Source organism: Geotrypetes seraphini, chromosome 2, assembly GCF_902459505.1.
Source record: "Geotrypetes seraphini chromosome 2, aGeoSer1.1, whole genome shotgun sequence".
Classification (NCBI taxonomy): Eukaryota; Metazoa; Chordata; class Amphibia; order Gymnophiona; family Dermophiidae; genus Geotrypetes; species Geotrypetes seraphini.
Genome location: NC_047085.1, coordinates 209691672 through 209715008, shown reverse-complemented (window position 1 = coordinate 209715008; position 23337 = coordinate 209691672). Strand labels below are relative to the sequence as shown.

Below are 23337 nucleotides of genomic sequence, written 5' to 3'. Positions count from 1 at the left end.
TTAAATGAGTTATGACTGTATAGGTCAGTATATATCCAAAAATATTTTGGATAAAGTGGGGCGGGATCAGAGGTATGATAAGGTGGATCAGACTGATAATGTTCAGCTGCTATCCAGACCAATCTATGCATTTGGTTTAAATACATCTGACTACAATCTTTCTCCAAGCAGTTCAAAATGAGTTACATCTCATAAAAATATCTAAAATTAATAATATTAATACAGTAGAATACCGGTCAACCAGTACTCTCAACCAGCCAGCAAAAAAAAAAATTGTCCTCCCTCCAGCCCCCGAAGCAGCAGTTGGTTCTGACCCAACAACCCTCAGCGCTCCCTCTCTTCAGCCCCCAAAGCAGCAGCAGCCGATCCTGACCCGATAACTGCCACTCCCTCCAGCCCCAAAGGGAGCAGTGGCAGCCAGTCAGCAGAGGCAGCAATATAAATAGGCTGCTTGCGGCCACCCCTGGCAGGGCCTTTCCTCTGCCACATTACTTCCAACATGGCAGAGGAAAGGCTCTGCTGGGGCTGGCCACAAGCAGCCTGTTTACAGCGCTGCCTTTGCTGATCAGCTGCCACTGCTGCTTCAGGAGAGCCACAGGTAAGAGAATACCGGCTCGACCCGATCCGATTTGGGGGAGGGGTGGTGGACCAAAAGTGTGTATGTGGGGAGGAAGGAACATGGATGCTGGACTTGCAGAGGGGTTGGGGAGATGGATGGATGATGGATCCATAAGTGTTGGGGGGAGGGAGGGAAGTGACCCAGAACAGAAGGGAGGAACATGTTGGAGTTAGTAGGGCTATACAATGCCAATATTCTATTTGTATTTATTTACTTGTTTTAAATATGTCACTCCAAGTAGTTGAAAGCTCGTGGCAAAGTGTTTAAAAAGACAATACGATCTGCAGTATTCTGCTGTCAGCAGTCAGACTTCTGATGACATGAGCATATTTTGAGATTTACTTTTTGTTCTCAGTATGTATCAACTAGTGGGGGCGAACAGATTTGAAGATTTGGTAGAGATGCTCTTCTCTGCTTATGAAATATAGCCCTTCTACAGTGTAGAGCCCAGCCATTTTGGGAGACAGCCTTAACCTCATGTCTGCTGACGCATCCTTTTGTCAGACTGCAGGAGCCACACAGGGCTGGTCTTCTGTCTGCTTTGAGCAGTTGTGTGCCAGAAAGCGTCGCTTATCTAATGGAAAGGCTTGTCTTCTCTTTGCTGGGACCCAGATGACGCCCTTAACCAGCTATATGACATGGGTTCAGCTGCTTGAGTATGGTGTTGCAGCTCCAGTTGAAAGATAAGTGTGATTAGGCAGTGGCTGTAGCCAGAAGGATGCTAGGCTGTATAGAAAGAGGAATAACCAGCAGAAGGAGGGAAGTGTTGAAGCCCCTGTATAGGTCATTGGTGAGGCCACACTCGGAGTATTGTGTCAGTTTTGGAGGCTGTATCTGGTGAAGGATATAAAAAGACTTGAAGTGGTCCAGAGGAAGGCGATGAAAATGGTAAGGTTTTTGAACCAAAAAAAAAGTATGAGAAGAGACTGGAGACTAAATATGTGTACTCTGGAGGAGAGGAGGGACAGGAGAAATATGATACAGATGTTTAAATACTTGAAAGGTATTAATATAGAACCAAATCTTTTCCAGAGAAGAGAAAATGGTAAAACTAGAGGGCATAATTTGAGGTTGCAGGGAGGAAGACTCAGGAGCAATGTTAGGAAATTCTTTTTCACAGAGAGGGTGGTAGATGCCTGGAATGCCGTCCTGAGGGAAGTGGTAGAGAGGAAAACGGTGATGGAATTCATAAAAGCATGGGATAAACAAAGGATCTCTAATTAGAAAACAAAGGATGTAAATTAAGGAACTAAGGCCGGTGCTGGACAGACTTGCGCGATCTGTATCCCATGTGTGGTGATTTGGTGTGGGATGGGATGGGGAGGGCATCAATGGGAACTCCACTAACTTGGAACATGGGGATGTTGCTGACCAGTCTTGTGGAAGATATTGCAGGCAGGATGGTTGGATAGGCCGGAGAGAGCTTGGACAGCAGCTTCAGCATTTGGAGCCTAGGACAATGCCAGGTGGACTTTGAAGTCTGTTATCCATGCGTATCAAAAAAGAGACAAATTAATTTAACCATGAATTTTTGGTGGGTATGACTGGTGGGCAGACTAGATGGACCATTTAGGTCTTTATCTACTGTCATTTACTATATTACTATGTTGTATACATGTAGCACGGACACATTAAGTTTGTATAATAATGAGAATATGTTGGCAAACTCTGTGAAGAGGATGATATAAATAGCTATCAGTATGCAGAACAGCTTTGTAGGTCTGTGCTGGGGTTTTAATTCTTGAAATCTAGTCCAACAAAAAAGGAGTCAACTTTGTTTTTAGTTATAACTTTTATTTCTTTGCAGTATAGCACATTCATATTGTTCAGATTACAGTATATATAAAAGTTTTTATATGGTTTTATATGTAAATATATTCACATACATAGGTATATTTATCTACATAAACATAAAAACCTATACAGTCCATCATATGTAAATAACACATATGCATATGGGTGGGTGGGTGGGTGTATGTATGTCTATGTGTGTGTGTATCTGTATCTGGTATCTATATCTATATATATCTAGTACAATAGGTGTATCATTCTGGATAAGTGGATAATCCATCCAAGGCTGTGAGCCTTTGCAGAAGGAATCCACTCTGGATATTTCCTGTATCCCTCCTACTTCACTGAGAACTCTACGGCCACCTACAGTTTTTCCCTTCTGCACACAAGCCTGAAGGAGTATCTCTGTTCTGCTCTACTCTTTATTTTGTTAGTTATTTTCAGATTTTCTTCATTTTTTTTGGTGCTTGGAGCTTCCTTTTGTGGGCTTAGCTCTACCTGCTTGGAGAAGAAGCAAACTGTGGTCTGCAGCTGACAGGCCAATCCCTTGTGGTGCCTGTTAGCCAGCTTGCAGAAGCATTATTGGATTTCGGAGCCATCCCTAGTTAACGTTACTCACCTACTGCTTGGTAGGAGTTTGAGTGCAGGCTGTCAGGCATCCATAGGAGGCTCAGTAGTGTTTTGCAGGGTGCCGGCTGCATTTCCTCCCCCCCCTTTTTTTTTTAAGCTTTGTGCATCGGTCGGTCTGCGGGGGTGTGGGGTTCAGTCAGACATCAAGTCCGACTAGCAGTCTGAAGATTCAGGTTGAAGATTCATTCTGGATGAGGCAGTGATTTCTACTCCTTTTCCAGCTATCTTAGGGAGCTGAGGCATGCTGCAGCACATTGCCAGCACAGGTCACAGTGAGTAAGGCTGTTATAGCCTTTGGGATGAATCGGTGGGGGGGGATGTAAATTGAAAATTTGAACGTTTCTGCATGTTTGTATATGTTCCCTCACCCCTAAAATTGCTGATTTATGGTTTTTTATTTTGCTGTTTTTTTTACATCAAAAGCTTGACAGCGGCCATCTTGAATTTTAGCGAGCTCTTTTTTTCAAAAGTCTCCTGTCTTTTCTAGTTTGGTCTCAAAACTGGTGGGGATGGAGTCCTCTTGCTCTTTTACCCCTAGAATATGCCAGGACTGTATGAAATGTGTGACAGAGGAATGTCCTTGCGCCACATGCCACACCACGTGGAAGGGGGAGGCAGGAGCATCCAGATCAGCCTCTCCTTTATGTTTTCGAGCTATAGAACAGGCGGCAAGTCCTTTGGTTCATACCATTTTCTTTTCAGGACCCCGCAATAGCAGTCATTTCACGCAGAAAGGTGTGGATGTGTCTGCACCCAAGAGATACAAGTTGAAGTCCTCTTCTGGAGACTCAGCATTGCCTGGTTCAGCATTTCCCCAGGAATTCATTAATTTGATGTAGAAAGCCTTTCAGGAGACCCATCCTGTCAAAGCGCAGGCTGGAAACACTCCAGGCAGCACACATGGGGACCAAAATCTTCTAAAATGCTCCTGCTCCACAGGCTACCGCTGGAGAAGCCCTAAACAGTTGAGCCGGCAGGGGAAGCCATGAAGTTGGTGACTTAGGGAAGTCCTGCTGGCTCAGCTTATTGGGGATTCCCTTGCTGCGATCAGCTCAGCCAGCAAGGAGAGCAGCAGTAGCGGGCAGAAGAAAACTTTTTGAATTGGAGGGATGAGGGGTGGAGCTGTGCCTAGTGATTGCTTTTCTGAGCAGGCGCCAGGCACAGTTCCTCCCCATTTTACCGGGACTGCTCCGCATGAAAGCATGCATATAATTTGCATGCTATTCTTGCAGTGCATCACTCAGAAAACAAAAATTGTTCCTGCAACAGTATTTTTTTTTACTGTAGCATCGGAGCATGGTGCATTGGTGGCCTTTGTCAAAAGCTTTCTGAAAATCCACAGTTGGCTCTCTTTTATCCATGTTTATTCATGTCTTTAAGAAAATGTAGCAGGTTGGTAAGGCAAAACTTCCCTAGGCTAAATCCATGTTGACTTTGGCCCAATAAACCATGTTTGTCCATATTGTCAGTAAAACTTGTTAAAAAGAATTGAGTCTCCCAAGTACTAAGGACAAATCCTCACAAACAGTTTCAACAGAAAAAAAAACCAAGCAGAAAAAAGTCACTCAAAAACATTTATAAATTGAATATGCAATGAATACAATCCAAAAACCACTTCAAAGGCCCTCTTCTATCAAATTGTGATAGCAGTTTTAGCGCTGGGAGCCGCGCTGAATGGCCCGCGCTGCTCCCGACGCTCATTGAGTTCCTATGAGCGTTGGGAGCAGCGCAGGCCATTCAGTGTGGCTCCCTGTGCTAAAAATTGCTATCGCAGTTTGATAGAAGATGGCCTAAGTGCCATTTCGACTCTACCCAGTATGTGGGATGAGTGGTGCTCCTTGCAAAATCTATGATACTCCCTGAAGAAGCCCATGTTTAAATGAGACTTATCTTTCTTCTGTTGGAACTTTTTGTGAGAAGATTTCCTTATTGAAGAAGCTCTCAATTGTTTTTAACAAAAGATTTTTGAGATATGAATATATTGGTAGATTAATAAAAATTGTTTATTATTCTAAAAAATAATTTTCTTTGCAATTATTTTGATGATATATACAATAAGAATACTACTTTTTTGGAAATATAAGCCTTTATGGATTGGAGGTTTCTACTTTTTAATTACCAGATTTCTTTTTACTTATACAAATACTGTAACATATATAACACACTCCCCCACTCTACATCCACAAAACATACATATTCTGAATATACAATTCCTCTCACATAGGCAACGGGCCTTTTTCTGGAACTTTGACAATTCTACATGTACTCTCACCAAGTAGAAAAACAGCTATGATTGTACGTCAAGTTTTATTACATTGGAGGGGCATAATCAAAAAAAGCATCTAAGTCCGTTTTGGGCCTTAGTCGCCCAAAGTCAGCAGTGTCTAAAGTCCATTCCCAGAAAATACATCCAAAATATTTTTTGTCTTCAAAAATTGCGTACATGTCCAGCTGTTTGATCAGCCAGACCGCTAAGTTATCTATCTTTATACCCCATTCTCATCCAAAAATTTGTCCAAGTCAAAAACGCCTAGAACAAGACCTATTGGACATGGGAGGGGCCAGCAAAGTGATGGAATGGACACCTAGACATGGCAACACAGTAGTGGAACACCTTATAGGGCACTGCTGTGAACTTCACAAAAAGGGTGCCATATAAACATCTCCCTCAAAACACCACCAAAATCTACTAGACTCACCTGTCTACAACCCCAATAGCCCCAGATTATTGAAGCCACCTCTGTGCTGCTTTACTAGGCTTTCTTATGCCAGGTGCTGATGTTCTGGAGGCAGGCATGTATGTTTTTATTCAGATTTTTATGGTGGTGTGGGAGGGGGGGGAAGTGATCACTAGGACAGTGTGTGGGGGGGTCTGTACCTTGTGTCTGCAGTGGTTATATGGTCACTTTGGATACCTTCTAGGCACTTAGAACTGTTTTTACATCGCCTAAGTAACAACGTACAAGTTCCATTCAGGCAGCCTCATTAAACTTTCAGTTATAATTGCAGCACGCCCAAATCCCACCCTCACCACTCTTCTTAAAATGCCCCTTTCAGCTCAGGGCGTACAGCAGCACTGAAGAGGCCTAAGCTATTTTTAGGTATGTCTAAAACCTGTTCTGATTATCGGCACGTGGACGACTTGACTTGTAGATCGTCCAAGTGCTGATTTAAGTGGGATTTTAGATGTCTTTCCGTTTCTATTATGAGCCCCTTGATTTGGTTTTACACTTTTCACCCATGCAAAGATTGTTAATTCTGTAAGCTTATACATAGTTGTTTGTTTGTTTTTTTAATCTACCTCATTTATATAGACTCTGTTACATTAAATCACTTGCTATAACAACCATAAAGAACTATAAGAAAGAATAAAATATCAATCTATTTTCTGTCAGTCATACCAGAAACTTTGTAAAGAAGAGAAGTACTTTTATTATCCTCCCGATAGCAATAGATGACAAAAAGAAAGCATAAAAATATTTCAATAAATATATTTTCTTCTTGTTCTGGCTCCCAAGTACATAATTTAATAAAACTCATTAAAATGATACATATTTTTAAAAAAAGCACACATACAAGATGATCGAAAAATCCTTGCCTTTAAATAAACACTGATGTGAAACAGCTTGAAAGAGCAAAAAGGAAGGTAAGCTAATATCACTGAATGGATAAAAAAAATCATGTAAACCATTACCACCAAGAGAACCACTTTCTATAATAATCTTGGGATTTGAAGAAATACACATGGACTCTTGTTTTGATTACTCCGTATAAACATGAAAGTGTGTGCCAGGATTTCTTGTGCATGCTTTTCAGCGTGCGCAAGAAGTCCTGGTATGCTCGGAGCAGGAAGGAAACAGCAGTGAGCAGTGGCACTTTAGTTACTTGGCTGGCAGGCTTGGCATCCCTGCCAGTAAGGTAAAAGGGGATGATAGAGTTCTGGAGGGAGCCATAGCCCAAAGTGTGTGTGTGTGTGTGTGGGGGGGGGGGGTTGAAGCAACCTTTTTCCTGCTAATTTTCCAGTTTTTGAGGTTTTTCATGGTTTTGTGTTCTTCTTTTATATTTCTGATCCAGGTGAGGAACATTACAATTGCATCTCTGCACTGCATAAGTCAATGCGTGGGTCAGATGAGAATGCTTCTCTCTACTGGCTTGGTCGAATGCTTGAAGGAGGCGAGAACCCACTGTATGTGGCAAGACGGCTTGTGAGGTTTGCAAGTGAGGATATAGGTAAGCTTTAGAGCAGGAGACTTCTTTTGTATCAGGATGGGATAAAAGCTGAAACTGTTGCTTTTTAACATACTTATCAGTGATCTAAAGATGGGCATAACTAGGGAATTACTAGTGAAATAATTAAATTTGTTAAATTTCAAGAGGATTATGAAAAGGAGACTGCGAGGGGATATGATCGAGACTTTCAAAATACTGAAAGGAATCGACAAAATAGAGCAGAAAAAACATTATTTACAATGTCCAATGTGGCACGGACAAGAGGACATGGGCTGAAGCTAAGGGGGGACAAGTTCAGGACAAATATCAGGAAATTCTGCTTCACGCAACGAGTGGTGGACACCTGGAATGCTCTCACAGAAGAGGTAATTGTGGAATCCACCGTTCTAGGATTTAAGGGTAAGTTAAATGTACATCTCCTTATGAGTGTCTTGAAGTGACATGGGTAAGGGTAAGCTAGATGCACTTCTCTTTACGAGAAGCTTAGAACGACATGGGGACCAAAACTGTGCCAGGGTACACCTGGCAGGGCCTCCGCATGTGTGGATCGCCGGACTTGATGGACCTAGGGTCTGTTCCGGAGATGGCACTTCTTATGTTCTTATGTTACAAGAAAACCTTGCAAGATTGGGAGACCAGGTATCAAAACGGTAGATGACATTTAATGTGAGCAAGTGCAAAGTGATGGATGTGGGAAAGAGGAACCCAAACTATTGCCCTGTGATGCAGGATTCCATGTTAGGAGTCACCACCCAAGAAAAAGATCTAGGTGTCATCGTTGAGGATACATTGAAACCCTCAGTTTGGTGTACAGTGACAGTTAAGAAAGCAAATAGAATGTTAGGAATTATCAGGAAAGGAATGGAAAACATTAAGATGAAAAAGTTATAATGCCTTTGTATCGCTCCATGGCCGCACCTCGAATACTGTGTGTAATTCTGGTCACCGCATCTCAAAAAAGATAAAGTGGAATTAGAAAACATGACAGAGAAGGATGACAAAAATAATAAAAGGGATGCAACAACTTCCTTATGAAGAAAGGCTAAATGTTGATCAGGTTTTCTATTTTGCCTCTACCTATTCAGTTCAAAGTCAAATTACATTACAAGAGGTTGGTCCAGTTACCCAGGAAGTTACAATAAACATTTTGACATAGATATTCAATAGAGTTGCTAGTACAGGTAGATCATCGTTACAAGTTCGAGTAGGTTGTTGGCTCATTGTTATTTCCCAGCAGTAGAATTAGACATTTTAGAAATGGGCTTTTACAATTACCATTTCATTTACTTCAGGGTTGGCTTCCTGTCTTGGTACAGAAATGCTTTTAAAAGTTTTCTGAACCTGAGATAATGGTCACAAGATTGTAGTGTAAGTGGTATTTAGTTCCAGCATCTTGCTAATTGACATTGGGTGGATAAGGTAATTTGCTTGGTAGAATTTATATTGTTGCTTGCTGGGAATTTTAAGTAGAAAAGATTTCTGGTGGAATATCTGTTGGAGGCACCCTGGAGTAGGATGGCCAACTCTGTTAGGTAGTTGGGGGCATTGCCTGCCAGGATCTTAAATGCAGTGATGCCTAATTTAAATTTGATTCTTGTGGTTATGGGCAGTCAATGTGGTTTCATATAATAGGGATGTAGTTGTTTCATATAATAGGGCTGAACTAGTTGTAGATAACGATAGCAATATTTTAAAGCAAATAATTAATGTTACATTACAGTAGTCTAGTTGAGGTAGGCAGTGGCATTCCTAGGGTATGTGACACCCAGGATTGATCATTTTTAACCCCCTTCCCCCCATATAAAAAGGGATCAGAGGAGCACCCTCTAGTTGCTGCACATGGGGCAGACTGCCTCCACCCCATGGTACGCCACTGCCTGAGGAAGGGGATTTTGGTCTTCAAAAGTTAGTTTAAAAAGTATTAAAATTAGTCCAATAAAACGATTACCTTATTTCCATTTCTATTTATAAATGTTTATCAAATACAGCTACAATACTACGTACTTTATTCTAAAGCAACAACAGAAAAAATATTTTTCTACTGTTTGTCATCTCTGGTTTCTGCTTTCCTCATCTTTTCTTCACTCTCCATTTCATCTAGCATTCACCCTCTTTCTCTGTCCCTTCCATTTTTCTGTCTCCTCTCCCTCCCCCATACTCTGGCATCTCTTCTCCTTTCCTTCCCACCTTCCCACCCCAACTCACCCCATGGTCTAGCATCTACTTTCTTTCCTCTAAGCCCTGGGATCTCTCTTCTTCTTCTATCTCTCCCTCTATGCTCTGGCATCTCCTTTCCTTCCTTCCTATGGTCTAGCATCTCTCTCCTCCCCTTCCTTCTCTCGCTCTGGCATCTCTGTCTCATTCCATTCCCTCCCCCCATGTCCTGGCATTTCTTGCCTCCCTTTCCATCTCTCACTCCCCATCCATGCTCTAGAAGCTCTTCTCTTTCCTTCGGTTTGACACAAAACGGGTATAGAAGGACTCCTCAGGCAGTGATACTTTGGATTCCTACTAAAATTGTGGCAGATGTGTGGCTGAGGGTAGTCCTTGTTCCACATGCTGTGTGGCATGTGAGGGAGGGGGGGCGAGGTCCTCAGGCTTCGCCTCCTCTAAACCCTATTGTGTAGTGGGAGCCCAGCTGGTTCGTTTTCTGGGCCAAAAATCCAGGCTGGAACCAGAAAAGGGGGAGTTTGCATCCCCAGCGACACACAGCCATGTTAAGGGAGGAAGCCCAGGAAGCTCTTCCAGGACCCTCTGGGCAACTTGGGCTAGGGTCCCTCTGAATTTATTCATATGATGTATAAGACATTTCTAAGTTACAGAGGTCCAGCTAGCCCCTTGGAGTACCCCAGCAAAGCCAAGAGCAGACACAAGGGCCCTGGTCTGAGCTGGAATCAGAGTAGGAGGGCTCAGAGCTCATGCCTCTGCCTTCTCAGTTGGGGTCCTGGGGCTTAGAGATTCTTCATCTCAAGTAGGAGGCCCAGGCCATGACCCAGTGGTTACCTCGGACCTAGGAGAGGACCAGACTGTGCACAGATTGTTCAAATCATTTGCTATGCAGGGGATTATTCCTGAATCCCTCCAAGAATTATTGAACCTGGAGCCCCCACAGACTTTCACCAAGAATGGCTCGCTTATGAGGAGCACTAAGACACAGGTGACATACTTCCCTTTGCATTTGGATATCACCAAAATGCTAACAGACCATTGGGAGATCCTTGAGGCCCCTTATGGGTGGCAAAGGCCATGGCACAGCTCTACCCGATGGATGCTGAATTTCAATAGCTGTTCACCACGACAAAGATATATTCTTTAGTGGCACAGGTTATCAAACGTACCTCCACAGTGAGGGTGGAGTGGTCCTGAAGGAGTCCTAGGACCACAAATTGGATTTTGTCATCAAAAGACAATTTGAGGACATGACGCTTGGTTTGAAAGTGGCAGCAGCATATGGGCATGCCACTCAAGACTCAGCCAGGCTCCGGATTCTGACAACAGCCAGTTTATTCTGACAAAGGTTGATTATATAGCAGATGACCTGTATGACATCTTTAGAGTCTTGAGCAAGGTCTCTGCTTATGCCATCTCTGCCCACAGAATGCTCTGAATCAGGCAGTGGGTGGGAGATTCGGCCTCCAAAGCAACTTTGAGAAGGTTACCATTCAGAGGTTAGTTGCTCTTTGGCAAAGGGCTGGACGATCTGATGGCCAGCGTGGCGGATCATAAACTGAAGTCATTTCCAGACAACAGACCAAAGGCTCCAAGGGGATCAGGTCAGGGCAATTTTTGTGCTTCTAGGTACTCTTGCCAGTATTCCAGGGGGTCCTCTAGTCAGAGAACATGTCAAGGTCAGAGACAGAAATGTAACTGTCATATTGTAACCTGTTAACTATTTTATGTATGTTTAACCTGTAACCCGTTCTGAACTCCTTGGGGGAAAACAGGATAGAAAACAAATTAAATAAATAAATTTGGAAACACCAGACGCCCCCAGGCTTCCTCTAGCAAGTCCTTTGGAATCCAACCAAAATCAGACGAGCTGAGCTACATTATGGGATTTCTCAGCACTAGTCCATCAAGGTCCCAAAATATTTGGCAATGATCAAAATAAATACCTTAAACAAAAAGGGTTTCAGCAGCAATGTCCCAGTCAGATTCATCTTGCTCTACTCTGCCATTCACTCCCCCATTAGCTTCACCTGGAACCCTTCCCTGTAGCTGTTTTGAGAGGCATAATCCTCTCTTTCAACACTGTTGCAGTCCAGCACAGAGTTTTCCTTTCTTTATCACTAATTAGGCTCTGTGTAACACCTTCCCAGGGCCAGCAAACTTCTCCCCAGGTTTTCCTTACAAAGAACTAGGTTGGCTTATTTACCTTTCCTCCACTTGCCAGAGTTACCCTTTTTTTATTCCTCCAGGGGAATTATTAAGGAAGTGACAAATCCCCCAAGGCTGCCTTTCTCCTTTCATGCATTCCAGGGCAAATTCCCACATTCCCTAGCAGTATCTAGGTTCACCATTCCCATGTGGCTCTCAGCTAGATTGGCACATCCCAAATTGTAGCCATGAGTTGAGCCCTCCCCCACTTTGTAGCACCGATGTCACCAAAGGTGCCATAATATTCATTAGAGAGATCCCAAAAAAACAACTTGTTTGCAGCACTGTAGGTCTGATGTTCCTATATCAGGATATAAGATCAACTGGCATTATACGAAGGGAGGGATACGTGGTATACCTCGCTCACCCCAGTCCCAACACTCTATTGCAACGCCAGATCCACTTGCAATAAGATTCAAATCCTGAAAGACCTACTCGAGGACTCCGACCCAGGATTCCTATGCATCACGGAATCCTGGATCACGAAAGATGACATATTTACACAAAATGAACTCTGCTCCCACGGCTACCAAGGCCTCTTCTCTCCCAAAACTAACCGAACAGGAGGCGGTCTGGCCCTAATCTATAAATCATTCTTCGATGTCCAGCTCATCGAAAAGAGCAGCCACACCTCTCTAGAATACATACTGGCCTCGGTCAATGACGAACTCCAACCTCACCCACTGGGTATCCTACTTCTTTACCGCCCATCTACCCCTTGGAACAAATCCTCTGATCTCGTTCTCGAAACTATATCAAACGCCTTCCTCAAATTTCAAAGACTCTTGATCATTGGGGCCATCAATCTCCACCTTGACGACAACTCCAACAAGGATACGATCGAACTGAAGAGCTTCCTCACCTCTCTTGGTTTTCCCCCCCCCTTTACCTTCCCCAACCCATGAAAAGGGACACACTCTAGGCCTCATTAGTTTCCTGGACCTTACCGCCTACAAAACCGCAGCCAACGACACCCGCTGGGAACAGGTCCCCTGATCTGACCACTTCCTTGGGACCTTCTGCCTACCCATCTTCATGTCGCATCTTGGGGCCCCTCCCCCTCCTCTAATTCCATCACCTTTCGCAAAAAAATTTCAAGCGCTTGTTCTGGACAAAATTCCTCAAACAATTCTCCTCTGCTCCTAAGCCTGCAGACCTTGAATCCAACTGGCATATCTGGACCGCCCTCTCCGAGTCTACCTACCACTCCCTCGCCCCCTTTCCACCAAATCCATCTCCTACCCTCGCAAAGCCCCCTGGTACCTCCCTTATCACAGAGAACTAAAGCAGAAATGTCGAGCTCTGGAATGCAAATGGAAAAAATCTAACTCCCCTATAGATAAACAGTCCTGGAGAGCCAACATTAAGTTCTACAATTCAGCACTAAAAAAAGCAAGGAAGAACTTCTACGGCGAGAAAATCTCCAGATCCAAGAACCAGAGTAGTACACTTTTCAAAATCTGGCGCTCTCTAACCTCCATAAAAGACTCCACCTCTCTCCCCTCCTCTCCCTCAGCTGAAGTTCTAGCAAAATTCTTTAATGAAAAGGTCACTACCCTACGATGCTCCTTCCCACCTGCAGTCTCCTACAACTCCCTGGTGCCCACTGACTCCAACCCTACTCTATTGGCCTCTAGCACTATTCCAGCCGACAGACTCTGGGCTGCCTTTGAGCACGTACCCGAATCCCTCATCCTCAAACTCTGTCTCAAAATGAAATCTTGCAACTATTCTTTAGACTCTTTCCCCTCCTACCTCTATGAGGAAATACCCACTCAGGCCATCTCTTCCATTACCAAACTCCTAAACTCCGCCCTACATTCGGGCCTTTTCTCCCTAGAAATGGGCCATATCGTCTTAACCCCTCTATTGAAAAAATCCGACCTCGACCCTTCCACACCTTCCAGCTATCGCCCAATAGCAAATATCCCCCTCCTAACCAAGATGCTCGAGTCCATCATATCGACCCAACTCTCATCCTACCTAGAGAAATTCTCCATTCTCCTACCCTACCAATATGGCTTTCGCCCCAATTTCAGCACCGAATCCCTATTGACCTCCCTAATCTCCAAGGTTCAACAACTTCACTCCCGCAACAAGTTCGCCATCCTCCTGCAATTCGATCTTTCTGCCGCTTTCGACGTTCACCATGATATTCTAATTTACCAACTCTCCGAGATTGGCATCACCTCTACAGTCCTTGAATGGTTCTCAAAATTCCTTCGTTCCTGATCCTACACTGTCAACATGAATGGCACCTCATCCTCCCCCTGGATACCAATCTGTGGAGTCCCGCAAGGTTCACCTCTATCTCCTATCCTTTTCAACATTTATATGACCTCTCTAAAACTCCTCCATCTATCCCCCCTTGAAACAATTTACACCTATGCTGATGACATCCTTGTCCTTCTCGAGACCGACCCAAACCTCACTAATCTCTCAGAGAACATATCCTCTTGTATCTCGAACCTCCAATCCTGGGCCCACACCGTCCAAATGAAATTGAATGAATCCAAGACAAAACTACTTTGGCTTGGCCCAAAATTAGCTCAGCTACCCACCTCAATCCCACTGTCCTCTGGCTCCACTCTGCAGCTCAAATTCTCCAGCAAGGTCCTGGGCATCATCATTGATTCTACATTGTCCTTCAATGACCACCTCAACTCCCTGGTAAAAAAATGCTATTTCAGCCTACACATGCTGAGGAAAGTAAGATCCTGTTTCCATCAAAAACATTTCGCTGTTCTTATCCAATCCATCATCCTCTCCAGACTGGACTATTGCAATTCTATCTTCATAAGCCTAACGAAGAAAAACCTTCACAGACTCCAACGGGTTCAAAATGCCGCGGCCAAGCTCATCTTTGCAAAAAGTAAATTCGATCACGTCTCACCGCTCCTTTCCAAGCTCCACTGGCTTCCGATAATTTCCAGAGTCCACTTCAAATGCATCTGCCTAACTTTCAAGATCCTCCACAGCATCCTTCCTCCATTAATTCCACTTGTTTGGAACTCCTCAAATCCTAATACCACCAGACCCACCCAAAAATCGAAACTATCCTTCCCCTCATTAAAAGGCATCTCCCACCCAGGAAAACTGGGGACTTCCCTCCCCTTCAGATTCACCGAGCTCTGGAGCAACCTTACCTCCCCTCTTTGGAACCTGAGTGCTCTCCAACCCTTCCGTAAACATCTGAAAACCTGGCTTTTCTCAGGAATCTAACACCCCCTACCCATCTGACATCCTAGCCCTCTAACATTCATCTTCCCTCTGATCTTCATCTAGCCCTTTCCTTGTAGTTCCTTTCTCATTACAATTCCTGTAAACCGTGCCAAGCTCCACGACCATGGAGATGGTGCGGTATACAAACCTAAGGTTTAGTTTAGTTTAGTTTAGAAAAATGATGGATGTGTTTTGATATTTCTTTATGGGAGAAATTATGAGCGTCTTTTTATATACATCTGATAGTATATCTCTAGTCTTGCCCATGGACTATTGGCTTCTTATCACTTGCAATAAAACTATTAAACTTTACCATCTTGTAAGTTGGCCATATGAAAACTAATGATTGGAACCACAATATGTGCTGTCATGTGGAAACTATATTTGTCTATATTCAGCTGCTAAATGACTTAAGTGATTAAGACAGACTAGATTAATGATTCATAACCTAGTCCTTGACTGCAATCTGGAAATTGGAACGACGAGTGAGGTGATTAAATTTGCAGATGACACTAAACTGTTCAAAAGTGTTAAAACGCATGCGGATTGTGAAAAATTGCAGGCAGACCTTAGGACATTGGAAGACTGGGCGTCCAAATGGCAGATGAAATTTAATGTGGACAAATGCAAAGTGATGCACATTGGGAAGAATAACCTGAATCACAGTTACCGGATGCTAGGACCCCCCTTGGAGGTTAGCGCCCAAGAAAAGGATCTAGATGTCATTGTAGATAATACGATGAAACCTCCGCCCAAAGTGTGGCGGCGGCCAAAAAAGCAAACAGGATGCTAGAAATTATTAAAAGAGAAGGTTAACAAAACTAAGAATGTCATAATGCCCCTGTATCGCTCCATCGTGCGATCTCATTTGAAGTATTGTGTTCAATTCTGGTCTCCTTATCTGAAGAAAAATATAGTGGCGCTAGAAAAGGTTCAAAGAAGAGCAACCAAGATGATAAAGGGGATGGAACTCCTCTTGTATGAGGAAAGACTAAAATGGTTAAGGCTCTTCAGCTTGGAAAAGAGACAGCTAAGGGGCGATATGATTGAAGTCTACAAAATCCTGAGTGGAGTAGACTAGGGGACCCTCAATGAAGTTATAGGGAAATCATAAGAACTTAAGGGGACCCTCAATGAAGTTATAAGGAAATAATAAGAACATAAGAACTTAAGCAGTGCCTCTGCTGGGTCAGACCATAGGTCCATCATGCCCAGCAGTCCGCTCACACGGCGGCCCATCAGGTCCAGGACCTGTATATTAATCCTCTATCTATACCCTTCTATCCCCTTTTCCTTTAGGAAATTATCCAATCCCTTCTTGAACCCCAATACCGTACTCTTTCCTATCACACCCTCATACTTTTAAAACCTATAGGAGGAAATTTTTTTTCACTCAGAGATTAGTTAAGTTCTGCAAAAAATTGCTTAAGGATGTGGTAAGAGCGGATAGCGTAGCTGGTTTTAAGAAAGGTTTGGATAAGTTCCTGGACGAAAAGGCTATAGTCTGTTATTGAGAAAGACATAGGGAAAGCCACTGCTTGCCCTATATTGGTAGCATGGAATATTGCTACACCTTGGACTTTGGCCAGGTACTAGTGACCTGGATTGGCCACTGGCTTGAAGGCTATTCTTATGTTCAGTCTGGTTTTCAGAATATTAATGCTGAATACACATGAGATATATTTGCACACCCTGCTTCCATTATATGCACATATATCTTGTGTATTCATTACTCAAGTTTCTCTTGCTTAGGAGTCCTGGACTATTTGGAACCAAACCAGAGAGCCTCTGAAGTTAAAGTGAAAGTCAAGTTTACTTTTTCCAGACAGTGACCAGATTAGTAAATCTGAGGAGAGAGATTGTAGATGTGGATTTCTAGTAAAGACTTTCATACTGTCTACACAGACCAGTGAGGAAGCCAACCATGTTGGAAGCTGAAATTAAAATTATAAATAAGGTATTGGAGCTTGGAGTGGTATTTAGTGTACTCTAGTTGAAGGGAAAGTGATTAGCCAGTTGCAACAGTAATCAGTACTAAACCAATCTTCATAAACATGTGGTTAGGATAAAAGGGAGAGTGCTCGTTTACAGGTAATATAAGAATATGCAAAAGCACAGATATGCCATCTTTAACTGGTTAGGTATTATCCAGTTGTTGGGAACTACCTAACAGAAAGTGAAATGCTTGCTTTGCATAAGCCAGGATTAGATCGTGGATGTGGTTCCACGCAATGCAGCACTCCTGTGTCTCAGAATGTGTGATTTTTAACATTCTGTCTGCACTGAAAAAGGGAGAATTAGCACAAACTTGAAATGTGTGAGCAACAGCCTCCCTTGTTATTGGCATTCATTTATCTTCCTTAGGAATTCATTATTACCGTATTTCCCTGTGTATAGGCCGCAAAAAAAATGCCTATACAAGTTTTAAAACTGGTAGATAAGCTGCCCCATTGTATTAACCGTGGCTTATCTACCAGTAACTGGGGTGGCCTATACAGTTTTTAAAAAATCATCCCCCTTCCCTCCCTCGCTGGACGAACTGGAATCACTGCTCCTCCAATTGTGGCCAGCAGCGCAGAGCAGGAAAGATCATTTAGATCTCCAGCTCAGCCCCGCGCTGCTTCCTGCATGCCTTTGCCGTCAGGTCTCGTGAGATCTGACGGCAAAGGCATGCAGGAAGCAGCTCGGGGCCGGGCTGGAGATCAAAAAGATTTTTCCTGCCTTGCACCGCTGGCTGCAATTGGAGGAGCAGCGATTCCAGTTCGTCCAGAGAGGGAGGTAAGGGGAAGGGGGTTGACTTTTAAAAATTGTATAGCCGCACCCACTATGCCGGCTTGCAAAACACATATACATAGGCCATAGCCTATATATGAGGAAATACATTACTTTTCAGAAACTAGCTACATTTCATGTCTGTCACCAGAGCTCAGGCAACTAGGAATAACAGGCCAAGGATAGATTGATTTTTCTTTTTTTTTTTTATAGCATGCTCGATCTTAAACTTCTAGGTGGATTATAAAATTAAAACATATATAATAAAACAAAAACAGTACAACAATTAAAACAGTCTGCATCTGTAACATATAAGCAAAATACAATAGACAATGCATCCAGGGCTTACTATGCAAGGCTGTGGTGGGGGAATTTGATATCAATAAGAATGGGAGGTTCTTACCTGTAAACAACTAACTCATTGCTTCTGTGATATTATAGGACTAGCAGATCCTTTGGCATTAAATCAAGCTGTAGCTGCTTACCAAGGCTGTCATTTTATTGGAATGCCAGAATGTGAGGTGAGGCTTTCTTGGGTGGTTTGGATTGTGTTTTGTTTAGTTTAAGTATACCCCAAGTATATTCACTGTTGGAAAGTTTACTTGACATTTGGGAATCTACTACTGTCCCAAGAAGTATAGTGGCAACAGACTAGACCAGGGGTCAGCAACCTTTTTAAAGCAAAGAGCCAATTTATCTTATAAACTTGACCCAAGATTTACAAAGAGCCGCAATGGATAGAGAAGGGAGTTTGAGATATTCCAGGTCTCTCACTCTCTCTTCCCTCCTGTCTTTCTTCCCTCTGACCCCTTGCAGGTCTCTGCACTCCCCTGCCCCTCCCTCTCCTCACAACCCAGAGCCAAGGTTCTCTACCCTCTCCAGGCCCCAACTTTTTAATGTCCCTCACTACCCCACGATTCGCTCCCTGGGCCTACCAAGATACCTGGTGGTCCAGCTAGGTCTTCATGACAGGAGCGCAGCCCTCTCACTCCTGCCTCCTAAAATGGCTGCTGTGACATTTCACATTTTCTGTAATACTGTGAGCTACCGCAAGAATAGCAGCAGCCATTTTAGAAGGCAGCTGTGAGGAGGCAGGAGCGAGAGCCATACTCCTGCCATGAAGACCTCTGCTGGACTACAAGGTATCTCGGTAGGCCTGAGGGGGAGCATATCGTGGGGTTGGGAGAAAAATTAAAGGGTCGGGGCCTGGAGAGCCACAACGCAGACGAGCCACTGGTTGCCAACTCCTGGAGTAGACACTAAAGTGGAAAGATAAGTAAAGAGAGTCCAGGGATGTAAGAATCTTCTGCCTAGGACAGGGCTGTCAGCTCTCTGGCTACAAAAGGCCATCTGACTGAAATAGTTGCACTTGGTGGGCCATACTTTACTAGTATGTACAAGGGAGTGCTGAAAAGTTCTCAGCTTAACTAAGAAGAGAATGACGTGGATATGGTTCAATCAATGATCTGAAACAATGTCAAAACAGAGAATTTCATTTCTGCAAATTGGCACTTAATGAAATTTTTTTAAAAAACACTTTTTTCAGTGACAGTGGCAAAATAACGCTCAGAATTTAGGAAGTTGGTTGGTTAGGCTGAGAACTTTACAGCACCCTTTTGTATTATTGACATATTTTAAAACAATGTATTAAATTTAACAAATTTGTTTACCATCATATTCAATTTAAAAAGGTGATTCTGTCCGAGCACACTGAAGGCACAGGGCCTATTATAGAAATTACTTTTAGGAAGAATTTGACAGTACAAAATATCAATAATATTTTAGATTAAAGTGGGAGGCCAATAGGAAAAAGGTCATATATTAGCATTCAATCTTCTAGGTGAAATGTGGCTTTGTGCTATTGTGCCAGCTGTCACCGCTTTCCCTCTCTGTGTTCTGCAGGTTCTTCTTGCCCAGTGTGTTACTTACATGGCCAGAGCACCCAAGTCCATAGAAGTGTACCAGGCATACAGCAAAGTGAAGGAGTGCTTAAAGAATCATAAAGGGCCTCTTCCACCAGTACCACTGCACCTACGGAATGCACCCACCAAGCTCATGAAGGGCCTAGGATATGGGAAGGGCTACAAGTACAATCCCATGTACCAGGAGCCTGTGCAGCAGGACTATCTGCCCAATGAGCTGAAAGGAATCAAGTTTTTTTGAGTCAAAGTTCTTTTTTTTAAGCATAACAGATCTTGTTTGTGCCAGTATCCAAAGAAAACGAACTGGTTTTATTTCTCCAGGCAACAACTGCACTGTTGTAAGCAATCTGTACTGGGGCTTTCTGATGGATTGAAACACTGAGTGTAAGGAAAAGAACAAAGCCCCATGTCTGAATTGTCTTGCTTTTCTCTTCCTTTTGGATGACATGGTTGTTCTTGTGGCTAATGGATTATACATAGATTTATTGGCCTCTGCTCTTCAAGAACTTTGGAAAGTAAAATAGTCTGATCTGTTTCCAGGTGCTTGAAAATTGCACCCTTAGCTATAGCAGGGTAATTAAGAGGATACACACAACCAACACTAAAAATGCTAGCTATCTAAATAAATGAGAATGGATCAAAAAGCTTAGCAGCATACTGTTCCCTAATTCTGCTCACTTGAAACTGAATGCAGTTGGACAACTTTGCACTATCATTTGGGAGGGGTAAGGCCTCCTAGGGTTGTCACCTCACCAGGTCATGGTTTTGCCCCATTGCTTACAGGGATTTGTAGTTCTGATTTTTCTTGGAGCAATCAGTAGCAACATAACCTAGAGAGAATGACACGAGGGACAAATTTGTCCCTATCCCATCCCCATGAGTTTTGTCGCTGTCCTTGCTCATTCCTGTAAGTTCTACCTTAACCACACAAGCCTCGAACACTTATGATTTTAAAGTGTTTGAGGCTTCTGCAGATGAGGACAGAGCTTGCAGGAATGGGGCAAGGACAGGAAAATGAATTCCTGTGGGGACAGGGAAAAACGTGTCCGGTGTCATTCTTGAACATTACTATAAATCCCTTCAAGCACTGGGGCAATGCCCATAGACTGTAAGATATTATTAAGAACTGCAGTAGAAAATGTATTTTATCCTTTAAAAGTATGTTCTGTAGGTATGGGTTATTCAGTTTTATAGCACTAATGGATTATAATCCAAAAATTCTGTCCCTTAATGTTGTGTTGCACAAACTGGAATCCCCTCTTACCAGGTGATGTCAGATCACATAAGCGGGCATTAATGTACATCTTGCTTGGATTACAGTAGCCAAGCTTGTAATGCATAAATTGCTTTGAGATGTTATTAAAAAAAATCTGATTTACTTGAGTATTCCTTATGTCCCTATACCTGTAAACCTGTATCTGTCTTCATATTTGACAGGTCATCTTGCTAAAAAAAAAAAATTAGTTTTGATGTAAAATGAAATGACATACAGGTACTGCCAAAAATGTTTCTGAGCGATGCTGAAGTGCCACATTAAAAGGAAGCAAAAAGCACTTTTCCGCTGCTGGTAGGGAACAGAGAGATTGGAAAGAGGACAGGAGCGAAAAAGCTCATTCTATCAAACTGCTGCAGTCTCCCAGTCCATTGTGTGTATGTTTGTTTTACATCCTTTCAAATGTATAAATGAAGGAGGCTTCCTTATAAATGGGACAGTAAACAGAATATAAAGCACTAAATACATATGCAATGTAATTTCACATCCATACTGGTTTCAAGGAATGGGGGAATGTATTCTTTTGCTATTTAATTGTTCAGTCACAAAACAATTAAAGCTGGGTTTTGTTTCTAAATTTTGAAAGTCATGTTCTCTAGTATCCTAGGATCTGCAGGAAAAGGAGAAGTGCAAAGCTTGTAGGGATGTAAGTGGGTATACTTTTTCTCAACTGTCCTTGTTTTGCCTCATTCCATCTATGGGTGGGTATGTACAAGCAGTTCCAATTTCCCTAAGAAAGATGAAGTTACATTTTCATATATGGAAAGACCAAGAGAGGATCATTCTGTTAGGATAAAATTAAGTTTGCCACCACAGTTGGCAGAGGCAGCCCTATAATGAAGCCAACTGAGGCAGAAGCCTCAGGTGGCATCTTGCTGCCAGCCAGCCTACCTTGCTGGTTGGCACGCTGCTGTTCCCCTTCCTGGCATCTAACCCTTTCACCATTCTCCCAATTGGCATTTTTCCTATCCTCCCCCCTCCCCCCCCCCCAACATACATCTTCAATTTGTACTAAAAGTTGTTGCCAGGCAGTGGTAGTGAGACACATAGCTACCCTAAACTAAACTAAACCTTAGGTTTATATACCGCATCATCTCCATGGTTGTGGAGCTCGGCACGGTTTACAGGAGTTGTAATGAGAAAAGGAACTACAAGGTAAGGGCTAGATGAGGATCAGAGGGAAGAAGGAAGTTAGAGGGCTAGGATGTCAAATGAGGAGGGAAGAGTTAGATTTTTGAGAATAACCAGGTTTTCAGATGTTTACGGAAGGGTTGGAGAGCACTCGGGTTCCGAAGGGGGGAGGTAAGGTTGTTCCAGAACTCGGTGAGTCTGAAGTGGAGGAAAGTTCCCAGTATTCCTGGGAGGGAAATGCCTTTTAGTGAGGGGAAGGATAGCTTCAATTTTTGGGTGGGTCTGGTGGTATTAGGATTTGAGGAGTTCCAAGAAAGCGGAATTAATGGAAGAAGGATGCCGTGGACGATCTTGAAAGTTAGGCAGATGCATTTGAAATGGACTCTGGGAATTATTGGAAGCCAGTGAAGCTTGAGAAGGAGCGGTGAGACATGATCGAATTTACTTTTTGCAAAGATAAGCTTGGCCGCGGCATTTTGAATCCGTTGGAGTCTGTGAAGGTTTTTCTTTGTTAGGCTTATGAAGATAGAATTGCAATAGTCCAGTTTGGAGAGGATGATGGATTGGACAAGAACGGCAAAATGATTTTGGTGGAAACAAGATCTTACTTTCCTCAGCATGTGAAGGCTGAAATAACATTTTTTTACCAGGGAGTTGAGGTGGTCATTGAGCCTTCTCTCTATTGCAGCCTGATCTCTCTGACAATGTCCTGTTTCTGCTGAGACCGGCGCAATGTAGCTATGTGACTTGATACTTTTAGAACAAATTGATGATAGATATGCAAGGGGGAGGATGGTGAAAGGATTAAATGAAGAAGCGGCAGCCCCCCCCCTTTTTTGGGGGGGTGCACGACAGCTTATCCCCTCGCGTCAGGTGGCAGATTGGCTTGAGCTGCTCCTGTCAGTCATGATAAACAGAGAAACTGATGATGCTGAATGGTAGTTTAGATTTCCCTAAGGAAAATAGGACCACATATCTAATGACAGAGAACAAATCAGGTTTGTAGAGAGGCTAGAGTTGCAGACTTGGAGCAGGTGAGGTTGTTTCAAGTTTCAGGTTTATTAGGATTTTATATACCGCCTATCAAGGTTATCTAAGCGGTTTTTACAATCAGATACTCAAGCATTTTTCCCTCTCTGTCCCGGTGGGCTTACAATCTATCTAACGTACCTGGGGCTATGGAGGATTAAGTGACTTTCCTGGGTCACAAGGAGCAGCACGGGGTTTGAACCCACAACCTCAGGGTGCTGAGGCTGTAGATCCAACCACTGCACCACACACTCCTCCTGTTGGGTATAAAGAGAAGGACCTTAAGGGGGCATAATAAAGCAGTTCCACCGCCATCCTGTCTTGGAGCAATAAGGGCACAG

The 23337-nt window shown here is 43.2% G+C and overlaps 1 protein-coding gene across 1 annotated transcript in view; it reads left to right on the top strand.

Moving 5' to 3' along the window:
• WRNIP1 (WRN helicase interacting protein 1) overlaps positions 1-21413 on the top strand; it is a 98082-nt gene extending 76669 nt beyond the window's left edge. The window contains exons 5-7 of the mRNA XM_033934854.1: positions 7115-7270; positions 18083-18162; positions 19544-21413. Of these exons, the coding sequence (XP_033790745.1) occupies positions 7115-7270; positions 18083-18162; positions 19544-19804 (497 nt within the window). The 3' untranslated portion in view covers positions 19805-21413. The remainder of the gene's footprint in view (positions 1-7114; positions 7271-18082; positions 18163-19543) is intronic.
• Positions 21414-23337: the final 1924 nt, after the last annotated feature.